A 23,346-nucleotide genomic window follows, 5' to 3' on the forward strand; every position below is an offset into this window, starting at 1 on the left:
GGAAAAGCACCTGACCGCAAGGTCAGTCAGTTTGCACTGCACTTTAAACTCAGCAGCTGCCCCTATGAAAACCCTATACAGGGTCGCTACCTGACGGACGTAACAGCAGCACCAGAATAGCTTCTCAGGTCTTCTCCTTGGTTCCCTTTCCCCTGGTTGTTTTGTCTTTCCCCCTGGTTTCTTATCTTTCCCATGTTCACTCTTCCTCACCTCTCTCCACTGTCTCTCCTGTCCATTGACTCATTACCCCAGGACTTCCTGTCGGGTCCCACTTACCCTCTTGTCTCCACCCCCACTTTGTGCCTTTCCTATTAGCTCTTGATCTTTTGGAATGTCCCAGCCTGCCTCTTCTCCTCCCAGCTTTCATTCCCAAAGGCAACGTGTTAGCCACTTCCTAGTCCCTCTCTACTTCCCCCTCCCTCCCTCTTCCTTAGGAGTTTCTCTTCCCTCCCAAGACCCATGTCCAGAATCCATTTTTTTTTTTCCTTTGTCTTCAAGGGAACATGGGGATGGATCATAGAATGGTGGAACCAGGGTCAGAAAGGACACAGCTTACGGGCCACTGACAGTTACTGCAGTCAGAAGCTTTCTTCTTCTCAGAGTTCCTTCAACAATGACTTCCTTCTGTGTTTCGCTAAGGAAACAGGGCCCCCCACCACAACTCTTTCTTTTGTGCCTCAGCACACACACACACACACACACACACACACACTCCTTCTACGTGCTCTCAGTGCAGATGTGTGAGCTCCCAGGCTGCGCTTTCCTCATTGACCTCCTCCTGTGTTCCTTTGCCCCCAGCCAGGGCTAGTCTGTGCTTCAGGTCCTGGTCTGGGGTCAGGAGAAACAATTCTAGTTCGAGGAAACAGTGACCGTGGGGTTCAGTGATAGATCAAATAGGATGTTCATCGCATAGCTTCTACCTGGAGTCACTTCCAATCAATCAATCATTCAATCATTAGTAACTGCTATTGTGAAGTGGGATTCGCTCTGTGTCATTGGGCATGGCATCTTCAGAACACAGAGAATCAGGAGGCAAACCCAACAGAGTCCTTAAGAGACACCCTTGCAACCAACCATATAACCATATCCCTCAAAGTCGACATTCTTGGCCAGGGTTCCTCTAAGCACATTCCAGAATCTGGATGCTACATTCCTCAGAGCTGGGGAAACACAGGTTCTATCCAGGCAGATTCACACTAGAAGATTTGTGGAAAGTGCCTCAATTTCACAGAGGTTGATTTTTTGCTATGTCTTCAGTTTCTCTATACCAGCCGTAGGGGAGATGTGAGGATTACCCAAGGAACAATCCATCGAGCAAGATGAAAGTCTTCACCTGGCAGTGAATCGGAGGCAGTGTTGCTGGGGCCAGGCCTCCACCATAAGCCTCAGGACACCTGCATCTTTCTCCTGCCCCATCTTCACAGCCCTCCTGCTCCTGAGCTCAGACTTGCTGGATTGCCTGTCACACCTTCACTCTTAGCCCACCCTTAGAGGAGAGTTGAGAAGCTGGTCTGCAAGCCCTGCATGTGACTGGGGTTGCAGGTAAGGGAAAACATGCCCAACCAAGTCCAACCACACCCTGCTGTTCTGTGTCCAAAACTGGGGTGTGGATTTCCCAGGGAAAATTCACCAGGTAAGGAGGAAGCAGCAAGGTCTTAAGAACAGGAAGACTTTCTGCTTCATTTTCCATCCTTCCCAGCCCTCCCCCACACTGCCTCCTGCACACCCACAGAGGGGAGGAGAAATAGAAGTATGAATATAGTTCTCCACGGAGTCCCTTTCATATCAATTAATTAGTCCACCAAATGCCAATAAATTACTATCATAAAATGTGTGTCTACATAGGCAAATGTCTACAAGTTAGTCCGGCTTTTTTCCTTTGCCCCCTCTCTGGCTGGCAGCTTCAGATCAAAAGCCTCTGATGGTTCCAGAGAGGCCTCATGGGACCACGGGGGCCACATAGTTGGCAGGAAAGAGGCCCAGTTTATTGTGCAGACGGCCAGTCCACCAGGACGGGTGGGCGTTATCCAAGACCTCAACCATCTCTCCACTGCGGAATCCCAGTTCATCGTCCTCAAGGGCCTCAAAGTCGTACAGTGCTCGGGCCCACCGCACACGCTGTTGGGAGGGAAAACACAGGTTAGCCTGAGTCAGGGGCTGGCTGGTATCTCCTTTGAAGCCCCCAAGATACAGAAGAGGACTTGCTGGCTGCTTATACCATCGTCAAGTCCTCCAAGAGCAGCTCTCCCTGAAGACTGACTTGTGGCCTTTGGTTTCCAGCTTAAAGTAAGGCCAGACTGCTGAAAGTGCCCAGCATTCACCAGAGTTATTCTTGAGACTCCAGACTTTTACCAACAGAGATGCTATTCTCCAAGTCCCCAAGAGAATCCTTGAGAATGACTCTCTGCATCAATATGTGGCACTTTTAATTTTCTTCAAGTGATAGACTGGCAATGTGCCCAAATTTACAGCCTTCGGTGTTAGCACAACTGAGTGGAGATGGGCCACACTATAAAGGTAAAACAGCTCTCTCAGCACAAGAACTAGAGCCAAGGGAGGTGAGAGCAGAGCCTGGCCCCACAACCAAACTGAAAAGGGCAGACGGGAAGGTGCTAGGCTGGGGGCAGCCCAGCTCCAGAACTCTCTTCCTGACTTTACTCCTGGTTCCCTCCCGCTCTACTGTGATCCCTGCACAGTTTGAGGCCTCTCCCAGGAGACCATCTATTTCTTCTCATTCCCCATCTTATCTTTTTGTTGAGTTCTGCCTCCCTGACCTTCTCCCAGGGAGCCAGCCCTGAGGGGGAAGTTCACATACCCCTGCCACCTGGAGTTGTACGGGATCTGTGTGTCTCCGGTGCATGAGGGCAGCATTCATTTCGCAGCCCACGCCCAAGCCACTGTGCCCATCGTTTATGTCGAGGCTACCTCCACGACGATCCTAGAAACAGGCAATAGAGGATCCATCACACTCGGAAAGAAGCATCTTGCATACCTCTTGGCACTTTGCTCGGAAGCCATGGGCACAGCCAGGATTCTGGGAATACTTGCTGAGGGTCATAATAAACCTCAGGTATTGCAGAGAGCAAGGAGCCCTGATGGTACTCAGCTGCTGACTGAAAGGTTGGAGGCTTGAACCCACCAGTGGCTCTGGCGTTTGATTTCCAGGAAGGTTGCTGCTGTTGCTGTTAAGTGCCATTGAGTAGGTTTTAACTCATAGTGACCCTGTATAGGGTCACTGAGGAGCAGCTGGTGGATTTGAACCACTGACCTTGCAGTTAGCAGTCCAGCACCACATCAGGACCCCTCCATAAAGAGATTGTTAAGTGTCGTTGAGTTGATTCCGACTCATAGCGTTTATAGGGTTTCCTGGGAGCCAATAGTGAATACAGCTCAGGAAACCCTTGGAGGAAGTTGTGCTGTATCATAGAAGGTCACTAAGAGTCAGAAGGAGCTCACCAGCATCTAACAACAACAATGGAGTGAGCATTGCTGGTTGAGCCAGATAATTTCCACCTTCAACGTGTGAGATCTGGGTTTGATTCTGGGTCAATGAGCCTCATGTGCACCTTCTGTCAGTGGAGTCTGGTGTGTTGCTATGATGCTAAACAGATTTAATCAGCTCTTCCAGACTCAAGGTAAGACTAGGAAGAAAGGTCTGACAATCTACTTCCAAAGACCAGTTAATGAAAAGCCTATGGATCAATTGGTCTCACTGAATTGCACATATGAAACATTAGCAAATGCTGCATTACCTATATTTTTACAACAACTGAAAAAAAAGTCTATAAGTCTGTGGATCACAGTGGTCCAATCTTCGCTCCAATACAGGACTGGTGCCAGTCTGAGGAGCATTTTGTTTCATTGTGCATGGGATTGCCATGAATTGGGGGCCAACTCAATGGTCATTAACCACAGAGAGACAAAAAAAAAAAAAAAAAAAAAAATGGGCAAAGGGACCTTAGATTCGGAAGGCACAGATGCTGGTGGGCTTCATGTAGTCAACCAAGAATGACTGAACAGGCTCCTGCCATGATCAGGGATTTGTTGGAAAGATCAGATCCCTGTTTTCACAGAGTTTCAGTTTGGAGGGTGAAACCCATAAGGTATGTGCTGAGTGTTCTAGTAAGCAGAGAGGAATACCCATGTCAGCCTGGGTAATCCAGGAAGGCCTCACAGAGGATGTGGTGCTTGAACCTAAGCTTCTCGGACTGGCATTTCAGGTAGAAGGAACGGGCATATACAAACCCACAAAGGCATGAGGGAAAACAGACAGTGGACCACTCAGGGAACTAAAGGAAGTGCATTGTGACTGGTAAGTGTATTTGTGACGGGGCTGTGGGAAGTGGGGAGTAGCAGGCAATAATGCTATGGCAACAGCTCACCCAGGAATTTCTATGCCTGGCTAGGGAATTTAGCAATGATGTTATCTGGTTGCATTGCCCATCTCTGTAAACCACCTAAAAGCCCTTTTGGAACAAGGTCAGGGGATAAATAAATAAATAAGTTAAGACGTCATGGAGGGTGTTAATCCTTTTTTGTATGTGGATCCTCATAGCCACATGGGTTAAGGGGCATGAATAGATTTGGAATTGTGCTGATAGAAAAGCAAATTGTTTGCTGAGTCAATCAGGATAAGTGTGTGTGTGTTTTCAGGTAGGCAGCCATTGAATTCAGAGATTAGTTTGCTAAGGGTGGCTTCCATATTTCTACCATTTTGGGGGCCCAGGGTCTTCTTTGTGAACTCTGTAAGTGACCAGATTTAATGAGATTAGATAAGGCCTGGGATACGCCTTCCCTAACAGCAACTCCTGGACCACAACAGACCCCAAGATTTCTTTGCTAAGATTTTCCAGCACTGGGGGACGTTTTTGAAAACATTAAGTGGCAGTGGGGATCAGGTGGCCTGGTCAGGGAGGATGGCAGGTCTCCCTCCCCACTTCATTGTGTTCCACTTTCTACTCTGGAAATACCGGAAGAAAATGATGATGCTGTAGGTACCGCGGCTGCGGCTGCTGCGTGGCGGAGGGATACTGCGGAGGAGGCTGCTGATGCTGATGGAACCGCTTGGAGAGGGAAGGCGGGTGATCCGACAGCTTGCGGTTCATCGAGGGTCGGATTTCTTCTCCCACTGCCCCACTGAGGTGTGGGCCTCCCTGCGGCCTCCGGTCCAGGCTATTGCCCCGGTGACCCTGGGAGAAAGAACGAAGATGATGTGAACCTGTCCTCCCTTGGATCTCCTGCTCCTACCCCGATTTTGGGCAGTTATTCCTTGATTTTACTCACCACAGATGCTAGGGTAGGGGCAGTGCAAGAGAATGGATGGGTCAGACCCTGACTTTTTCAAAAGTGGCCTCTGCTTTCTCAGCGTCTCCTAGCTTTGGGAGTTTAGGTTCACAGGCGATCGCGTTCCACCTGGGGCCCATTTATTCTTTCCGAACAGGCTTGTTTTCCTCTGTGTAACCAAGCTTGAATATTCTATTTTACTGACATAATGCCACCCCTTCTTATCGTGTGTTGCCACGCCGCTGGACACACCACCCTCCAGATAAGCTCTGTTATTGACTTTGCATGATTTTGAACTGTCATTTATAGCTTGGTGACAGAGCCCCACACAGCCTGTTGTCACGGCACCATGGAAACCAGGCCTGCCGCGGGGCAGCCTGGGAAAGAACTAGTCACTTTCCGCTTGCTCGCACAGCCTCGTGAATCAGAAAAGCTTTCCTGTTGTTTTTACTGAACAAACACTGCTTACTAGAGGCCCTGGGCCTAATATGTGCCAGGCACTGTCCTAAGCACCTCACAAATATGAAGTCACTTAATCCAGTTTAATGCGGTCTCTTGCTGCCTTTCGTATAGCTGAATGCACTTCCTAGTAAACTAATCCGGTGATCCGTTTCCTGGTTCAAAGAATTCACAAAGCCTGCGGTAACCGTTGTTTTCTTTTTTGAACTTTTGTGTGAGCTTGGTGGGAACACCCTTTTCTCTTTTGCTTCTAACTTCCCAGACTTCAAATCTGTGAATTACCTGAGGAGGGAGGGACTCGTAAGGTTCCTCAAAGCATGTCGTTTCCAATGTCTCACTGGCTTCTCAAATAACTTGATTAGCCATGTTATTCCCTTTAAAGATACTTTATAAACTGTGTGTATATTTACTTATGGGAGGTAAGTTAGTGACTCCTGGGAACCAGCGAAAACATTGGTGGTCCGTCCAGTGGCAGAATTCTCCCTTTCATGTTGGAGACTCCATTTGGTCCCTGGCACCGTACCTGACATGCAGCCAGACCCATCTGTCGGTGGAGGCTTGGGTGCTGCTGTGATGCTGACTGGGTGTTAGTGAAATGTCCAGACTAAGACAGACTAGGAGGAAAGGACTGGTAATTTACTTCCAAAAATTTAGCCAATGGAAAGCCTATGGACCAAACAACTCAATGGGTCTGGTACAGGATTTTGCAGCATTTTGTTTCATTGTGCTTGGGGTCCTCCTAGTTGAATGATCCTCATGACTTGATGTGAGCTAACAGTTCTAAGAGCAAGAATTCCAGGTGCAATTTTTCTCCTCCAGTGCCCCCAACCCCCAGTCGCCATCACCTCATCTCTGTCACAGAACTCTATCTGTTTAGACTTTTAGGTTGCTCTCAAATATCGATCTGTAAACCCTGCCCACCCCTACTGTCCCTTTATCCACAGTCAGCTCCTGAATCCAGGCTGGAAGCTATAACAAAACAGTGTTGTTGTTGTGTGCCGTGGAGTTGACTCTAATTCAGAGAGACCCTATAGGTCACACAGTAGAACTGCTCCATAGGTTTCTAGGAGTTCTGATGTGCGATGAACAATGGACTGCTAACTGAAAAGTTGGTGTTTCAAACCCACCAGTCGCTTCTTGGAAACCCTATACAGGGTCTCTGTGATTTGGAATTGATTTGATGGCACTTTAACAACTATTTTTTTACAGGAAGGGGCTCTAGTGGTACAGTTAAGTACCTGGATGCTAAGTAAAAGTAGATAGTTCAAACCCACCAACCACTCCATGGGAGAAAGATGTGGCAGTCTGCTTCTGTAAAGATTGACAGCCTTGGAAACCCTATGGGGCAGTCTTCTCAGTCCTCTAGGCTTGCTGTGAGTAGGAATTGATTCTACAGCAGTGGGTTTATTTAATGTTTATGGGAGCAGATCACTCACTGAGCCTCCTTAACAAAATAACAGCATCCCCAATAAGAAAAAATGCACTGAGTGCTTATGGCATGATTAAGAAGGATGCCAGGGATGGGGGAACATCTTCTCCAACTGTCATCAGTACCCTGCAAGGTGGGTATCTCTATTATCACTATAATTATTGTAATGGGTAAAGAAACTGAGTGTCAGAGAACTTTCTAGAGTCCCGTGACTTGGAAGGTGAAGCTAGTGTTTAAGCTGAGACCTGTCTGACTTGAGCGATTCTGCTTTTCCGGATACCTTGAGGACAGGCCCCTCAAATGCTTGTACTTGGGGACTCATGTAGCCTCCACTAGCGTACCTGATCCTCTCGGCTTCTATCTCTTAGGAAGATCTGCTTCTGCTTGGAGATGGACGTAGTCCGGTAGAAGTCCACCAGCTTGTTTAGGGATGGAAACTTCTCTGTCCACAGGAAGTAATTTCCCTTGTTGTCCCGCATGACCTTGAAGTGCTGCACGTCATCTTCGTGCCTAGAAAGCAAACAAATCCAGAATGTACTTTGCACAGCGAGAGCGCCCCATCTCCAGGGCTCCCGGCATATCCTTAGATGGTGGGTGGGCTGTTTCAGTCCAGCTGTAGCAGGAAGTTTGTGGGAAGGATTTCTCAGGACACAGGTTACTCTAAACCCGTTGTTGTGGACTCTCACTGCTCTATATCCACAGCCATCAGGTCAGTCGGTCCAGACTCATAGTGACACTGTATAGGGTTTTCAAGGCTGTAAATCTTTATGGGAGCAAGATGCCTCATTTTTCTCCCTTGGAGTGGCTGGTGGGTTTGAACTTGCTGTTAGCAGTCCGCTGCTTATCCTACAGTACCACTAGAGCTCCTATATAGCTACCCTATGTTGTTGTGTACTGTCGAGTTGGTTCCGACTCACAGGGTTTTTGAGAGTGGTTGGTGGGTTTGAACTGCCAACCTTGCGGTTACTAATCCAGTGCTCATTCTACCATGCCAGAGTAAAACAGAGCAGAACTGCTTGTAGGGTTTCCAAACTTCTAATCTTGACAGAAGCAGACTGCCACATCTTTCATCTGTGCATTGGCTGGTGGGTTCAAACTACTAACCTTTTGGTTAGCAGCCAAGCGTGTCACCACTGTGCCACCAGGATGCCTTCAGTTTACTCTAGAGGGGACTTTTATGTCAGCAGAAGGCAATTATATGAGCTGGACAATGTCCAGGACTCTAAAGCCAATCTCTTACAGGAAAAAAAAAAAAAAAGTTCCGGTACCTCAGGCACAAAGAAAAGTCCCTGGGAAGTCCAAATGTACGATAAGCACTGGACTGCAAACCACAGGCTGGCAGTTGGACCCCACCAGTCGCTTCAGGGGAGAAAGATGAAGCATTCTGCTCCTGTAAAGATGAACAGCCTTGGTAACCTTATACAGGGTAACTATGAGTTGGAACCAACTTGACGGCACTTAACACCAATAACAACAACTAATATGAAGAGCTGCAGAAGAAAGCCTTGGCAATCTAATGATTAAAGCCAAGAATACTCCTCTATGGAGCAGTTCTGCTAGGTAACAACAGGTTGCCAGGAGTCAGAATCGACTTGATGATAAGAAGTTTTATTTTTTGGTTTTAAGGACTAAATGGTCAAGGCCCTTTTTAAAAAAAAAAATTTTTTTTTTATTTTACAAAGTGAATTTGAAACATCCTGTCATCTGTTAATGACTCCATCAAGACTCCGATGGAAAGATTCTGCAAGCCCATTATCTCTTAGCGCCATCCCCTTTAAGCCCATAAAGTAGTACCACGTGGTGAGAAGGAGCCCTGGGGGCACAGTGGTTAAGCTCTCAGCTGCTAACCAAAAGGTTTGCAGTTTGAATGGACCTAGCAGCTCTGTGGTTGTTCCATAAAGAACGTAGCCTTGAAGACCCACTGGGGCAGTCAAACTCTGTGTTCTAGGAACGTTGTTGTTCAGAACATGATGGAAATTGACTCAATGACAGTAGTTTTCATTTGGATGTTGCTGTTATAAAGTACTATGGAGTCGGTTCCGACTCATAGTGAGCTTGTATAGGGTCTCCTAGGCTTTTAAATCTTTTCAGGAGCAGAAAGCCTTATTCTTCTCCCATGGAGTGTCTGGTGGGCTCAAACCTCCAACCTTGTGATTTGTAGTCCAGTGCTTATAGTATGGAAGTGGTAAGAAAGTACCCTCTTTCCTGAAAAATGTCACATTTTCTTCTCTTGGTTTGGTTTATGTTTTGTATAAATAAAGTCACAAAGTGTTTCAAGCTTTTTGGAAAAAAATAAACCTATTAAACAGAAATGTCTAGAAAAACATGTTATATCAAGTTTTACCTCAGAAGTTCTTTAGCATAATATATATATTAAGTTTTTATTGTGAATTGAGTGATAGTTTACATGGGAGAACATTGGTTTTGCCCTCTTATGATAGTATTTCATTTCATTGCAATGACTAAAATCCCCTTGGCATCATCACTCAACAGTATTTGCTTCTATTCACTCTGTTTTTTGTTTGGATGTACACAAAAATACTCAGGAATATATAATCATTTAAACAACCAAAGAGCACATTCTACAAGTCTGCCTCCGGGCCTCCAGCACTAACATATATTTTACAGATGAGGACACTGAGGCTCAGGGAAGTGTGGAGACTGGATCAAGTTTATTATGAATGATAGGCAGCTCTGAGAAGGAACCCCAGGTCTCTGATTCCAGTTCAGTGAATTTGGCCTGTGAAACCATTTAAACATGTAACAGGAGTCCTGGTGTGGTGCTGTAGGATAAATACTGGACTGCTAACCATAAGGTCAAGGAGCTCTGGTAGCGTAGTGGTTATGAATCAGGCTGTGAGCCACAAGGTCAGCAGTTGGAAACTACCAGCTGTTCTGTGGGAGAAAGATGAGGCTTTCTGCTCCTGTAAAGATTTATAGCCTCGGAAACCTTGTACAGGGTTGCTATGAGTTGGAACTGACTCCATGGCACATCACAGCAATAACAACTATAAGGTCGGCTGTTCAAACCCACCAGCAGCTCCTTGGAAACCTTCTGCCGGGTCGTGATGAGTCGGAACCTACTCGATGGTACTTAACAACAAAAACAAACAGTAAACACAGGGGGTGTGGTGCCTCTGTAGAGTAAGCACTTCACTGTGAACCACAAGGTTGGTGGTTCAGGCTCATCAGCTGCTCCTTGGGAGAAGATGAGGCTTTCTGCTCCCATAAAGATTTACAGCCTTGGAAACCCTGTACAGGATTGCTGAGTTAGAACTGACTTAGTGACACTTAACAAAAACAACAATGAACATAACCTCAAAGTTGGGGTTTCAAGCCCACCTAAAGGTACCCCTAAGAACAAACCCGGAGATCTACATCTAAAAATCCAGCCATCAAAAATGCTATGGAGCACAATTCTACTGTGACACATATGCAAGGTGCCATGAAGCCAAATTAATTGGACAGCAACTTTTAATTTAATTTGATTTCTTTTAGATCAGCACTTTTTGATGTCAGTCTGGACTCAGAAATGATGGGCCCATGTATAGCAAGGAAGGAGAAATTGGATTTTATCCATCTGGAAAGGGGGCAGTGGGGTCTGATCCTTTCGGTTAGCTTCAGTCTTACCCCATCACTGCTAAGCCATTCTCTTTTAGATATGAAATTTACTTTTCCAACAGAGATTTCTATCTTCAAATGATAGCACCAATTGTATCAATTGGCTGGTCCACTAGAAAGACCAGGAATTTAAGGCATCTTGGAGAATAATGATCCCTTAGAAAATCAGTGGAAGTTTCTTAGGAATGATTTCAATGGTTCTTCTTCAGAAGGGGATAAAATTCCCAACTTCAGTCTCATGGGCTGGACTCTGCGCACAGCCGGGTGAAACCCAAGGTCGTAGTAACCTTCTCTGAGTTACCTGCTGTGGGAATGATCTGAACATTACCATCCCTGCATATTCTTCCCCTTGGAGTTTGGCTTCTTCACTCTAAGACCACATGACTCAGCTCATAATCATTACATAATCACATTTGTATGATATTATGAGTATTCATTCCCTGCCATTTACTCAAAGAACGCAGAGTGCAAAACATTAACGCTTTCACACTCCCAGACTGCAAAGATTGATGCCAGGGTGCACTTGGACCCCTGGGCCTATATAGTGAGAACAACTTGACCATTGTTTCAAGCCCTGAGAGGAAAAGAGAAAAGGAGGAAATCCAGAGCTCCAGACTCTGAGATCTATTGTTTCACATACCTAACAAATGTGAAGTGATGGAGCTACAATTAGCTCTTAATTATCTGTGCTCAGGACAGAAACAGATGTATAAATAAATAAAAATGATTTTGCTTTGGAATACATTATGCTACATTTCTGCAGAAGATGCAATATAATGATTATGATAATAATCACTATAATAAGAAGTTGCATTGCCTCAATACCAGGGGAAATTTTTGGCAGAAACAAAGCTGGTTGTTTTGTAGAATTCTCTTTAATCAAGAAACAGAAGCCAGAATTCGTAGTTGAAAAAGCCATAGTCAAATCTGCACAATCCAAAGGTACCAAGAGATACCTTTCTGTCTAAAGATTTACTTTGACTGCTTCATCATCTGGGCCCTTAAGAAATAGATTCGAATTGTGAGATTTCTTAACAGAGCCAAATTTTCATTTATGAATACTTAACATGTTTAGAATTTGTGATGCATCAATATTGGTTTGAGCTAAAGCTTACCACTGCCTGAGGTGTGAAAATGAAAGTTTGAATTAAAAATCATTATGGGTTTAAGCAAAATTGCAAGGGCAATGCCCAAAAGACAAAACGACATCCAAGCACTTTAAAGGCACCAAGAAAACCAAACCAAAGAACCAAAACAAACCCAACCCAGTTTCCACTGAGTCTGTTCCAAGTCATGGTGACCCTATGTGTGCAGAGTAACACGTGTGTGCTCCATGGGGTTTTCAAGGCTGTGACCTTTTGGAAGTAGATTGCCAGGTCTTTCTTCAGAGGTTCTTCAGGGTGGGTTCAAACTGCCAACCTTTTAGATAGTAGTTGAATGCTTAATCCTTTGTGCCACCCAGAAACTTGCAGGTACTTACCAATGGTTGTAAACATTTGTAAGTTACTAGTCCTGGTGTGATGCTGTAGGTTAATGCACTGGACTACACGGTTGGTTTGGACTGCAAGGTGGGAAGTTCAAGCTCAGCAGCTGCTCCTTGGAAACGCTATACAGGGTTGCTATGAGTCGGAATCAACTCGGTGGCAAACAACAACAACAACAACAGCAACAATTTCTGGTACAGTAAGATAAGCACTGGCCAGCAAGGTCAATTTGAACTGCAAGGTGGCAGTTCAAATACACCAGCCAATCCTTGGAGACCATATTTAGGGTCACTATGAGTTGGAACCGACTCAACGGCACCTAACGACAACAAATTTGTAAAATATTCATTCTTTTTAAATTGTAAAGTTTCCACAGTTTATCATGCAAGATGGGATTTATGTACTTGAAGTAATAAAGCCGCATGTATGTCCTTCAAATATGAAAGAATCCAGACCTGGGATTTCTGTCAAAGTCATTTGAATTGCAAGGTCGGTGGTTCAAGGTCACACCAGCTGCTCCTTGGAAATCCTACACAGGGTCGCTATGGGTCAGAAACGACTCGATGGCATTAAACAACAACGACAACAAGGTTTTACTGTGTGAGTTGTTATGTACTTGGCTCCACTGCCATTGGCATTATTTCCTGCATCATCAAATGTGGTCACCATGTTTGATGGGTGACTTGCAATCTCCGACATGCTGACCACAGGCCGAGGTTGTTCCAACTGGGGGCTTCTGAGTATGAGGTTGTGTAATGCTGATGTGGGGCCTGAGTCACTTCCTGCTGGCTGCTGCCAGCCCCAGGATTGGTTGTTAGAATCCTTGAACGCCCAGCACATCCCATTGTTCTCAGTTTTCCTGCATCGTACCTTGTTAAGGAAGCTCTTCAGCCCTAATGATTGTTTAGCCACTTATAACTATACAATGACTACTTGGGAATTCCATATTTCTAGAACCCTCTCTTTAGACATACAGCAGTACTAGAAGAAAAGGTGAAGACTGACACCCCAAGAGAGATGGGTACAACTAACTGGGAGATCCTCTTTCCTCCCCTCCCTCCTCCCTTCTACAAATACTCACTCAGTAGCTACTGTATGCAAAGCACAGAGATGACCTCAATAAAAAAAAACCCTCCTTCCAGGAGCACCAGAATTAGTCTGAGAGGGGATGAGTGTACAAACAATCTTGAACACAAACAATGGGCTAAGGGGTCATACGCAAGTGTCACAGGAAGAAAACACAGCAGATAAGATAGCTAGCCCTTTGTTGTCCCTTGTTTCCTTGGTCACATTATAGCTGTCACCTCATGGCTTTAGTTGGCTGGGCAGTTAGCAGCTGAGCAGGGCAGCCCAGGATCAGGCAGGGTTGGTACCTGACAGAGATGGAGAAGTCTCCTGGAGAACTCTGACTGGCTCGGATGATGAAGAAGCCAACCTCTTTGCCCATGAGTAAGTTCTCAGCCTGGTGTCTTGAGAGGCCTTCATGAAACCATCTGTTGGGTGAGATGAAACCAGAAGACCTTGGTGAGATAGGTGAGTGATCCTGAACCCAAACACCCAAACCAGTTGCTGTGGAGTCAAGTTTGACTCATGGCCACCCTGTGTGTAACAGAGTAGAACTGTACGCCATAGGACCTTCAATGACTGAATTTTTAGAAGTAGATCACCAGGCCTGTCTTCTGAGGAGCTTCCCAGTGGACTTGAACCACCAACCTTTTAGTGAGTAGTCAAGAGCTAACCGTTTGTGCCATCCACCACCCTCTATGAGTAATGTGTTTGTTGGATGCTGTTTATTTGATTCGAGTAGAACTGCTTCATAGTGTTGAAACCCTATTCAGGGTCTCTATGAGTTGAAACAGACTCCAAGGCACACCACCACCACCACCACCACCAATCTTATGGAGGCAGGCAGCCATATCTTTCTCCCCAGAAGCAGATGGTGGGTTCGAAGCACCTTTCTTTCAATTACCCCATCAGGGATCCTTGTACAAGTGATAGAATGGGGAAATGAAGGAGAGATGACCCAAAGGGAGAGAGTTGGGCCCTGTCCAAAGAGAGGAGAGGGACAAAGGGGAGTCAGGTGCCTTTGAAATGCAAGTTCCAGGCAAGTATACATCTCCTTGATTCATGCTCTTTGCTCTTTCCCACCAGCAGAAGTCTCTCTCCAGCTTGGAAAACCACATGGACATGTGCCATTGCACCAAAATGGGGCAGTGTGGGAGAGGTTCACTGCAGGAAGCAGCCCCCAGCTAGCAGCTGAGTGAGGGAACTGCAGGCAGGGAGGGAGTGGTCATCTCAGGTGGGACCATGGAGTCCCAACCAGGCAGGTTCCTCCTAGGCTGAGATCTTAGTTGACTGAAGACTCCTCCTGGGAAACTGGAGCCCTAGGGGCCTGCTCTGTGTTCCCAGCTCCCAGGGATCTCTGAACTTGCGCTTGGAAATGAGTGGGGCCAGTAGCAGCCAGGAAGGCTTCTGGATGGTGCAAACAGTTTGCTGCTCTTAGCTGTGAACCAAAGGGTTGGCTGCGATCCATTCAGCAGCAGCACAGAAGAAAGTCCTGGTAATCTGATTCCATCTGACACACACGGGTTCACTATGAGTCAGAATCAGTTCAATGGCACCAGGTTAAATTTTTTCATTTTCTTTCTGGCAGCCCAAGAGCAGCATCTACATAGCAGACTCCTTGGCCCTCCCAAATACTACAGGCTAGGAAGCCAACCTTACTATGGAAAACAAGAATCTGAGGGATCTTTCTGATACTGTTCTTTCAGGAGTGGGGTCAGGGTGGCAGCCACCGACAGCATGGCATGTCTTCAAAAGGCCAAACACTCACACATGGGCCACGCTACTGCCTGGGGTGGGATGCCAGATACTTCTGTTAGTCACAGAAAAATGACGTGAGCATTTGCAGTTCCTCAGCTGACAAAGATGGATTGTCACCTACTCTAACTGCTGGAAGACCAGTCTGATAGGGTCCATTCTGAGCATTTCCTGGCACTGCCTAGAGTCAGAAATCTGACGCTGAGATGGGTGGCAGGAGGGGCGCACTTGTTGTAGACCCGGGTCCGTAGGGGGGCGTGTTTTCTCCCGAGGCTGAGAAAAGGGGTTTCTGGTTGTGGCCACACAACACTGCCTTATGTAGGAGATGTAATGAGGTTGGGGAAAGGGATGGAGCAGGTTTGACAGCAGTCACATCCCAAAGGCGATATTTTAGAAAATTCATCAATCAGAGGGAGGATGTTTAGAAAATACACATTGCCCTCCGACTGGAATTTGATAAGTGACTTCTTTGAGGACTTGCTAAGATTTCTACCCCCTACATATTAGGTCTGAGAGGCCAGGGTTTGAATATTACATGCCATTCAAGAGCTATTCATTCATCCATTCAATAGGTATTAATTGAACAGCAACCTTTGGAGCACAGCAGAATATTTTTTTCTGACTCATTTGCTTTGGATCATTGTGGGAGGAGGACGTTATGTGAGGTCAAGTGAAGGGCCAACAAGGGTGTGGGAGAGCCCAGGTGAAATGGATTGGCACAATGGCCTCCATGATGAACTTGACCTTGGAGGCAATAGTGTGGACAGTGCAGGCCGCGGTAATGTCTTGCTGTGTTGTACACAAGGTAACCATGAATTGGAGTTGATTCAATGACAACCAACAACAGCGTCTACTGTGTGCTGAGTCTGCTTCTAAGTGTCAGGGGTATAGCAGTGAACAGAACAGCCAAGAACCTCCACCCCACCCTTGTGGAACTTGTATTCTCAAAGTGAAAGGCAGACAATAAACAACAAAATTCTTAAAATATGTAGTAAGTCAGATGATGATAAGGGTTGTGGAGAAAATGAAAATGAAGAGGAGGAACAAGGAACGAGGAGGTAGGGGAAAAATTTAAAATAGGGTGAATGGGCCAGGCCTCACTGAAGAGGGATATTCTAAACCTAAAGGAGATGAGAAGGAACCAGTAAAGAAAACAGAGGAGGAGAAGCCAGAGTGGTGGGATAAGAGCCAGGAGAGAATGTGTCCCAGAAGTCAAATGAAGAAATCACTTGGAGGGAGAGGTCCTCCAAGTGAAATCCTGATGAGACAGTGACAGCTGGACTTGTAGTTCACCTTGACCTTGACTAGAAAGGTTCTGGTGGAGTTATGGAGCTTCAAGAGCAAATGGCAAGAGAGGTGATGGAGGCAGCCAGTGCAAACAATTCTTCTGAAACGAATTGGTGGCTGGAAGGTGATTTGGGACCAGAAGTTTCTTTGATTTGTTGTTTGTTTTTTTTTAAACGGGAGAAATTGTAGCATATTTGTTTGCTGCTGGGAATTATCCAGCAGAGAGGGAAAGAAAGTTTATGCAGGAGAAAGAGGGAAATTTTCTGCTAGGAGCAAAGACAGCTCATCCAAACAGCTGCAGGAAAGGCGGAGTGTCTGAGCGCAGTTGCAGGAGGTGGGTGGATGTGGTGGGTGGGTGGGGGAATAGGGACACTTCTCTTTTGGTGGTTTAAGCAAGGCCACCAGCTGAGAGTGAGGAGGAGATGAAGGCTTGAGGAGTGAAGAAGACATAGCAACAGGCCATCTAGAAGACTAGGAGAGCAGGCAGGCAGGATTGCCAGGCAGCCTGATGGCCCCACTCAAAGTCAGTGGTCAGTACTGGTCAAGGGCATGACTGGCTCACAAACACTGGTGTTACTGAATGGTAGACAGCAATACCACTTTGGTTTCCTACCAAACCTTGACTCTTTCGTCTAGAACTGGCTCTGAGATGAGGTCAGATTTCTATCTAACCCTTGTGGTCAATTCTTGAGACAAACAAGACCCAATCTCAAATTTTCATTTCCTCCGTAGCAAGGGAATTTCCCGTCTCCTTACTTTGACTTTTTTCATTTATGAACAGAGTTGGTTTTTGACGGCACGGATCATCCACGTGCCTGATTAAGAGCTAAGAGCTGCGTGGGAATTCCCCCCTTCCTCACCCCCCAGCTCAGGAGGCAAGGTAGGGTTGGCAGATAACAGAGAAAGGCCCTGAAGGGGCTTTTGCAGGGGCAATGACCAATTCTGTGACGTGACCACTGGAATTCTTGGAAACCCTGCGGTTTCAGTCATTATAGATGACATAATCCATAAGCTAAGTTGATAAGAAACCTTAAAATAGGCAATACCCACTCATGGTATACAGCTCAGAAGAGAATGCAGGGAAATCTGAATCTGCACCCCGCCCCACCCGACCCCTCTGGCCTTCAGCTGCGTGGTACCTCTCTAGAGGCAACCCTTTCTGACAGTGTCTTGTGTAGGCATTGATAATTTTATCTACTAACCAAAAAAGTAAGGGAGCGTGTGTGGGTAGGCCCATCTCCGTAGGCTGGAAATACTTACTCAGGAAATTGGATGTCTATAAAATTCTTGGGCACGTATCCTTCTTGGCTTCCTAGCTCCGCTTTGAACCACTCCTCTTGGTTGCTTAAGATCTACATGGAAGAGAATGAAGGATAATGATTTTGCAGGGAGGACTCTACAAGGCAAGGGCATGGAGATGAGGGGATGCCCTCTGGGGCTTGGATGCGGAGAAAAGTCATCTCAAGAAACTTAAGCAAGGATTCATCCCAGGTCTGGCAAGGGAGCAGTGGCCTCATCTTTGAGGTTTGGCTTCTTTTGACCCCAAACACTTTCTGTCCAGGTGTGCCATCCATTCATGACTTGACCTTTCCTGGCCTCAGGATTTAGGGTTTTCCCTGAACCCCTTTCTCCTTTTCTTTTGGAAATTCATCTGCACTTTCAGGTCCTCATCTGTGAAAATGGTGGGAAGGCAACAGTGCGTTCTCCGGCACCTCTCCTTCTCTGCCAGGTAATCAGGAAACTTTCAAAATGAATGATTTTTAATCAAGCAGTTTAAAACTTAACACATCCATGTGTGGGCTGGCTTTGAAAACTCTTGGTGTTCATATTTTTTGTGTTTCACAAATTGTTTGCATATAACTTTAGATACTTGGGAGTGCTTTTTTTTTATCTTGCTTTTAGAGTCAGATCACAAACAGACCAAGAAATTCTGTCTTTTTACTAGATGGTGCTACTTTGTGTCCCAAATGTTGTCACCTACAATGATGGCTCATATTATTCACCACACATGGCTCTAGGTAGCTTATGGTTATTTCCGAACATCAGATTCACTGTGAAAAGACAAGTAGTGACCATCTCCCCTACCCTGAGAATGTTCCTAAAATATGCACATGCCCAATTATTCTAAATGAGGATGTGAGCAAACATATGGAATGAACCTTGATGAGGTTGTAGAGTCACGGAATTAACCAGCCCAGGAACCCTCTTCCTTACTGTCTGTGTCATTTTTGATCTGATAACGAGGAAAAAGCAGAAGATAGGCAGGAAAGATGACCTGGAGGAGAGGTGATTATCTGGGTTGAAGTGCCCAGACAATGCAGAGAGTTTTCCAGGTGAAGTCTGATAGCAAATGAACCCCCACTAAAGCTAGAAGAAAGTGTGGTGCATTCTGGGCACCGTAGGCTGGAGATCACACTGGGAATGTAGGCATAGAGAGAGGAGACGCTAGAGGCAGAGCACTTTGTGACTCATATTGAAAAATTTGAATTTTACTGTGACATTGGGGGGAAGTCATTAAAGGATGTTTAAGCAGGGAACTAACACGGTAAGGATTAGATTGAAGTGTGAGTACTGTAGCAGAGCATCAGGATGACTTGGTGGGGCAAAGTTGGGGAGAATTGGTAGGAAGATGAGAGCAGTTATCCAAACAAGAAACAATGGGGGCTGGGCTAAGAAGAACCAAGGACATATTTTAGAGGAACTGGTTTGGTATAAGTGCTGGCTCAGTGGTAGCGTTCTTGCCTTCCATATGGGATGTTGTTGTTGTTATGTACCATGGAGTTGATTCCGACTCATAGTGACCCTGAACAGGGTTTCCGAGGCTGTAAATCTTTATGGGAGCAGAGATCCTCATCTTTCTCCCGTGGAACAGCTATTTGTTTCGAACTGCTGACCTTGAGGTTCACAGCCCGATTGGGATGTTGTTGTTGTTAAGTACTGTCGAGTCGGTTCCGACCCATAGCGACCCTGTACAGGGTTTCTGAGGCTGTTAATATTTACAGGAGCAGAAAGCCTCATCTTTCTCCCGCAGAACAGCTGGTAGTTTCGAACTGCTGACCTTGCGGTTCACAGCCCGATTCATAACCACTATGCTACCAGAGCTCTGATAGCCCGATTGGGATACCAGAGTTTAATTCCTGACCAATGCATGTTGCTAAGATGCCGAACAGGTTTCTGTGGAGCTTCCAGACTAATACAGACTAGAAGGAAAGACATGGTGATCTATTTGTGAAAAATCACCCATTTAAAACTGTATGGATCAAAATGATCTGAACTCATTGTTCATGGGGTTGCCGTGAGCTAAAGGCTGACCCAACTCAACAGAAGCCAACAGCAGAGGAGGTAAAGTTGGCAGGATTTGCTGATTGTTCATGGGAGATAAGGGAGAAGGGGGATTCTGGGAAGACTCTCGATCGAGTAGGAATCCTGGTGTTGCACTGTGGGTTAATGCACCAGACTGCAAAGCCATTTGAACTTCAAGGTCGGCAGTTCCAGCTCACCAGCGGCTCCTCGGAAACCCTATACAGGGTCGTTATAGATTGGAACTGATTCAATGGCACTTAACAACAACAACAAAGACTGAGTGCGCAGTGACACCTCTTACTAAAATAGGAAATTCAGGAAGAGGAACAGGTCTGAAAGAAAACTTGGGGACTTCAGATTGCATGTGACTGAATTTGAGTTGCTCATAGGACCGTGTAAGAAGAAATGCCCAGTGTGTGTCTAGACTCAGAAGGTCTGGTGTTTGGGATTTAGGAGTCATCCAAACATAGGTGGAATTGAAATCATGGGTTTTATAGTTTTCTCTCTGCTAGAGAGAGGATGGGAAGAGAATCGAAGAGAGTCACATAAATGAGATTCACTGCCACCGTGTCCTTGTTGGCTCATAGCAACTCTACAGGCCAGAGTAGAACTGTTCCATAGAGTTTCTTTATGGAAGAATCTATATGGAAGCAGATTGCCACATCTTTCTTCCTTGGAGTAACTGGCAGGTTTGAACTACCAACCTTTCAGTCAGCAGCTGGAGAAGCAACGATGACCTATTTCAAAAATTACTCCCAAGGTGGAGGAAAGGCTCAGAGCTATGAGTCTGGACTCAGAAGACGTGCTTTCTAACTTGACTCTTACTAGTCGTGGGACCTTGAATGAGTCAACGAACCATCTGGACAATGGAAATAGTGCGAATCCCTAGCACCACACAGAGCTGAGGATCAAATGAGTCTTGGCACATGAAAATCCTTCAGAAAGTATTTGCTCTTTTATATAATTTGGTAGAACGTGCCATTCTTATGAAAATGGTCTCCAGCTCTAAAAGACTTGGAAGTATTTATAAGCTCTTTCCAGTATTATATGTGTATGTTTGCAATTTAATCATTTGCTCTGAAGAAATAAAAGTGTGCCCCATATTTGAGTTCTAGAATCGCTGAGAACAGATAACTTTATAGTTTCTAAGATCAAATATGACTGTTGGTATCACAGAGGGTGTGTGGGTATGGGTATGCTGGAGGAGGAGGGGAAAGCAGAGAATCGAGGTCAAAAGAACTAGAAAATACAGCCCCGGGACCTTGTACTCATATAAAGAACACAAGAGCATTTCACTGTGCCATCTCTCCTTAATTTATGGTCTTGGAATTCCTTTCTCCCATCACATGGGGATGGGGTGTTTGACCAGTGCAGATGTCATATATGAAAGTCAGCGGGGAGGAGGTAGAGAAAGCCATTTGGAAATTGGCTTATCAGGTGACGACTATACTTTGTCCTCAGTTCTTTGACCTGAAAGCAGCTGTAATTTTAGTAATCATGGCTTCCACCCACCAGCCTCCTCTAGTAACGGCAAGATTATCGCACGATGTCGACCATTTCTCTCCACCACCTGGTGCTTGGCCTGCAGCTGAGCTGTTTCCAGAAAGTGGAATTTATAGGCTTTTTATGGTATATAGAAGGCAAAGCTTGTTTTTTTAAATGGCATTTTTTGCAAAGGAAAGTCTTTGGGGGGAGGGTGGGATGAATTGGTTTCTTCCTGCCGTTGCTTGCCCAGGGGCCCGCACTTCCTGTTCTTCTCATCTCTCCATCTATTCGGTTTCTCCTATCTCTGTGAGCATCGTGTATACCCGAGCAAAGAGTTCAGCAGAAATAAATGAAATTTTTGCACTGTAGTTTGCTGTGCCGTAATTCCTTACTTAGCCTGTCGACTAAGAGCCTCATCTTCTGGGTTGCGCTGCCTGAGAATAAGTTAAACGTGGGAAAAGGAAAGCTACATGTACGAGCGGAAGAATTTACAAATTGAATGGAATCTTAGTTTTCGGAGGCAGAGCAGAAATCTGAAGTACTGGAGTAGCTAATTATGTAGGATTAACTACAGGTGCTTTTAGAGCATTGATTTAGTAGGAAGAAATGGGGTCAGGCTAGGCACATTACAGAAACAGAAATGGACTAGGTCAAGAGGCAGTTTTCAAAACAACTTGTAAATTCAAATGGGTAATGAAGGCACGTGCTGGTGTGTGACTGCAGATAGGGAGATTTGTAACAGAAATAACAAAAGACAAATCTGTTGGTGACTTTTCAAATGTTTTTTTCACATGAGTTTGTGTCTCAGTCCACCATCTTGTTTACTATTCCCACAGCATTGAGTGAACAAGGAGCCTGGCTGGCGTTGGGCTGCAAACAGCAAGGTCAGCAGTTCAAATCCACCAGTCACTCTGCAGGAGAAAGATGAGGCTTTCTGCTCCCATAATGATTTACAGCCTCAGAAAATCCTTGCTACAAGTCGGAACCGACTCAATGGCACACCATGACCACGTGAGTACTTACTGTTGGTACATGGGTGCTGGGAACAAAGAGATGAATAAACTGGTGTCTTGGCCCAGGAGAGCTCACAATCTGGACAGCGAGTGGGTGGTTGGGGAGCTAGTCAGACCTTTTTTGTGCCTTCTGATGGAAAGCTCTATTTAATCTTTAGCACTGAAGGCAAGAGAAGAGACAAGAGCATCCCAGAAGTGAATTGCTGAGCCAATCAAGAGTAGGCTTTGAAAATAAGTGCATGGATCTGGGGGCATGTTATTCATCTCTGGAGGGGAGTGACAGATATCCAGTCTATACACAGGGAAGGAGGCACAGGCAGAGACACAAGCCACCATCAGACAGACATTCTGGGTGGCTCAGCCAAAATCCCCTCTCTATTTTCTCCTTACTGCTATAGCTACAATGGGCAGAATTTGAAAAGAAGGTGGAATTTGGCTCACTGATGGAATTCTTAAAAGCACACAGAAATGGGATTGAACAAGTCAAGAGCTATGAACTGAGTACCTATTTTGGGCCATGAGATGTCTTAGTCTCTGACAAGATACAAAGATGAAGCTGGCACGGCTCTGCTCACAAGGCACTTCTGACAAGTGGAGGCATCAACAATTCATCATCCGATATTAGGGAGGGTCAGCTTTGTGCCTCGTTACTGGTCTAAACACTGAGGCAGAGTAGCCAATGTGAATTAGAGTCCTCTCCTCGGGGTAAGAGCAGCAATGGGAAATGGATGGACAGGGCGCACAGAACCATGGAATTCCCATAAAGAACTGTCACTAAGGCAAAATGATAAGTGCCCTGAATGAAGTGTCTGTGAAATTCTGTGAAAGAGCTGACAAGAGAGTGACATTGTTGGGGCGGTTGGAAAGGGGGAGGATCAGTGAAGGACTCGTGGCTTACGTGTGTGTGTGTGTGTGTGTGCGTGCGTGTGTGTATGGAGGGCAAATAGAGTACAGGAAAGAGGTTGAGAAAGGATCATGTATACAGTGTATATATCACAGTGTGACCTGGGAGCATTAGGTATATAAGGGTGGGGTGCATGTGAACACATGTGTGCACCTGTGCAAAATGAGGTGGATACTGGGGTCAGATGGTTTAGATTTCAAACAATTGGTAATGGGACCCAATGAATGCTTTAGAACAAAGCAAGTGATAGAATCAGAT

At 45.7% G+C, this 23,346-nt stretch overlaps 1 protein-coding gene across 1 annotated transcript in view; it reads right to left on the bottom strand.

Moving 5' to 3' along the window:
- Positions 1 to 1,938: 1,938 nt before the first annotated feature.
- The window catches only part of GRAP2 (GRB2-related adaptor protein 2), a 53,881-nt gene continuing 32,473 nt past the window's right edge, over positions 1,939 to 23,346 (bottom strand). The window contains exons 3-8 of the mRNA XM_006865259.1: positions 17,644 to 17,735; positions 13,650 to 13,769; positions 7,513 to 7,681; positions 4,971 to 5,189; positions 2,816 to 2,938; positions 1,939 to 2,118 (exon numbers count right to left, since the gene is read on the bottom strand). Of these exons, the coding sequence (XP_006865321.1) occupies positions 1,939 to 2,118; positions 2,816 to 2,938; positions 4,971 to 5,189; positions 7,513 to 7,681; positions 13,650 to 13,769; positions 17,644 to 17,735 (903 nt within the window). The remainder of the gene's footprint in view (positions 2,119 to 2,815; positions 2,939 to 4,970; positions 5,190 to 7,512; positions 7,682 to 13,649; positions 13,770 to 17,643; positions 17,736 to 23,346) is intronic.

This window comes from Chrysochloris asiatica, unplaced genomic scaffold (genome assembly GCF_000296735.1).
Source record: "Chrysochloris asiatica unplaced genomic scaffold, ChrAsi1.0 scaffold00076, whole genome shotgun sequence".
In the NCBI taxonomy this organism is placed as follows: Eukaryota; Metazoa; Chordata; class Mammalia; order Afrosoricida; family Chrysochloridae; genus Chrysochloris; species Chrysochloris asiatica.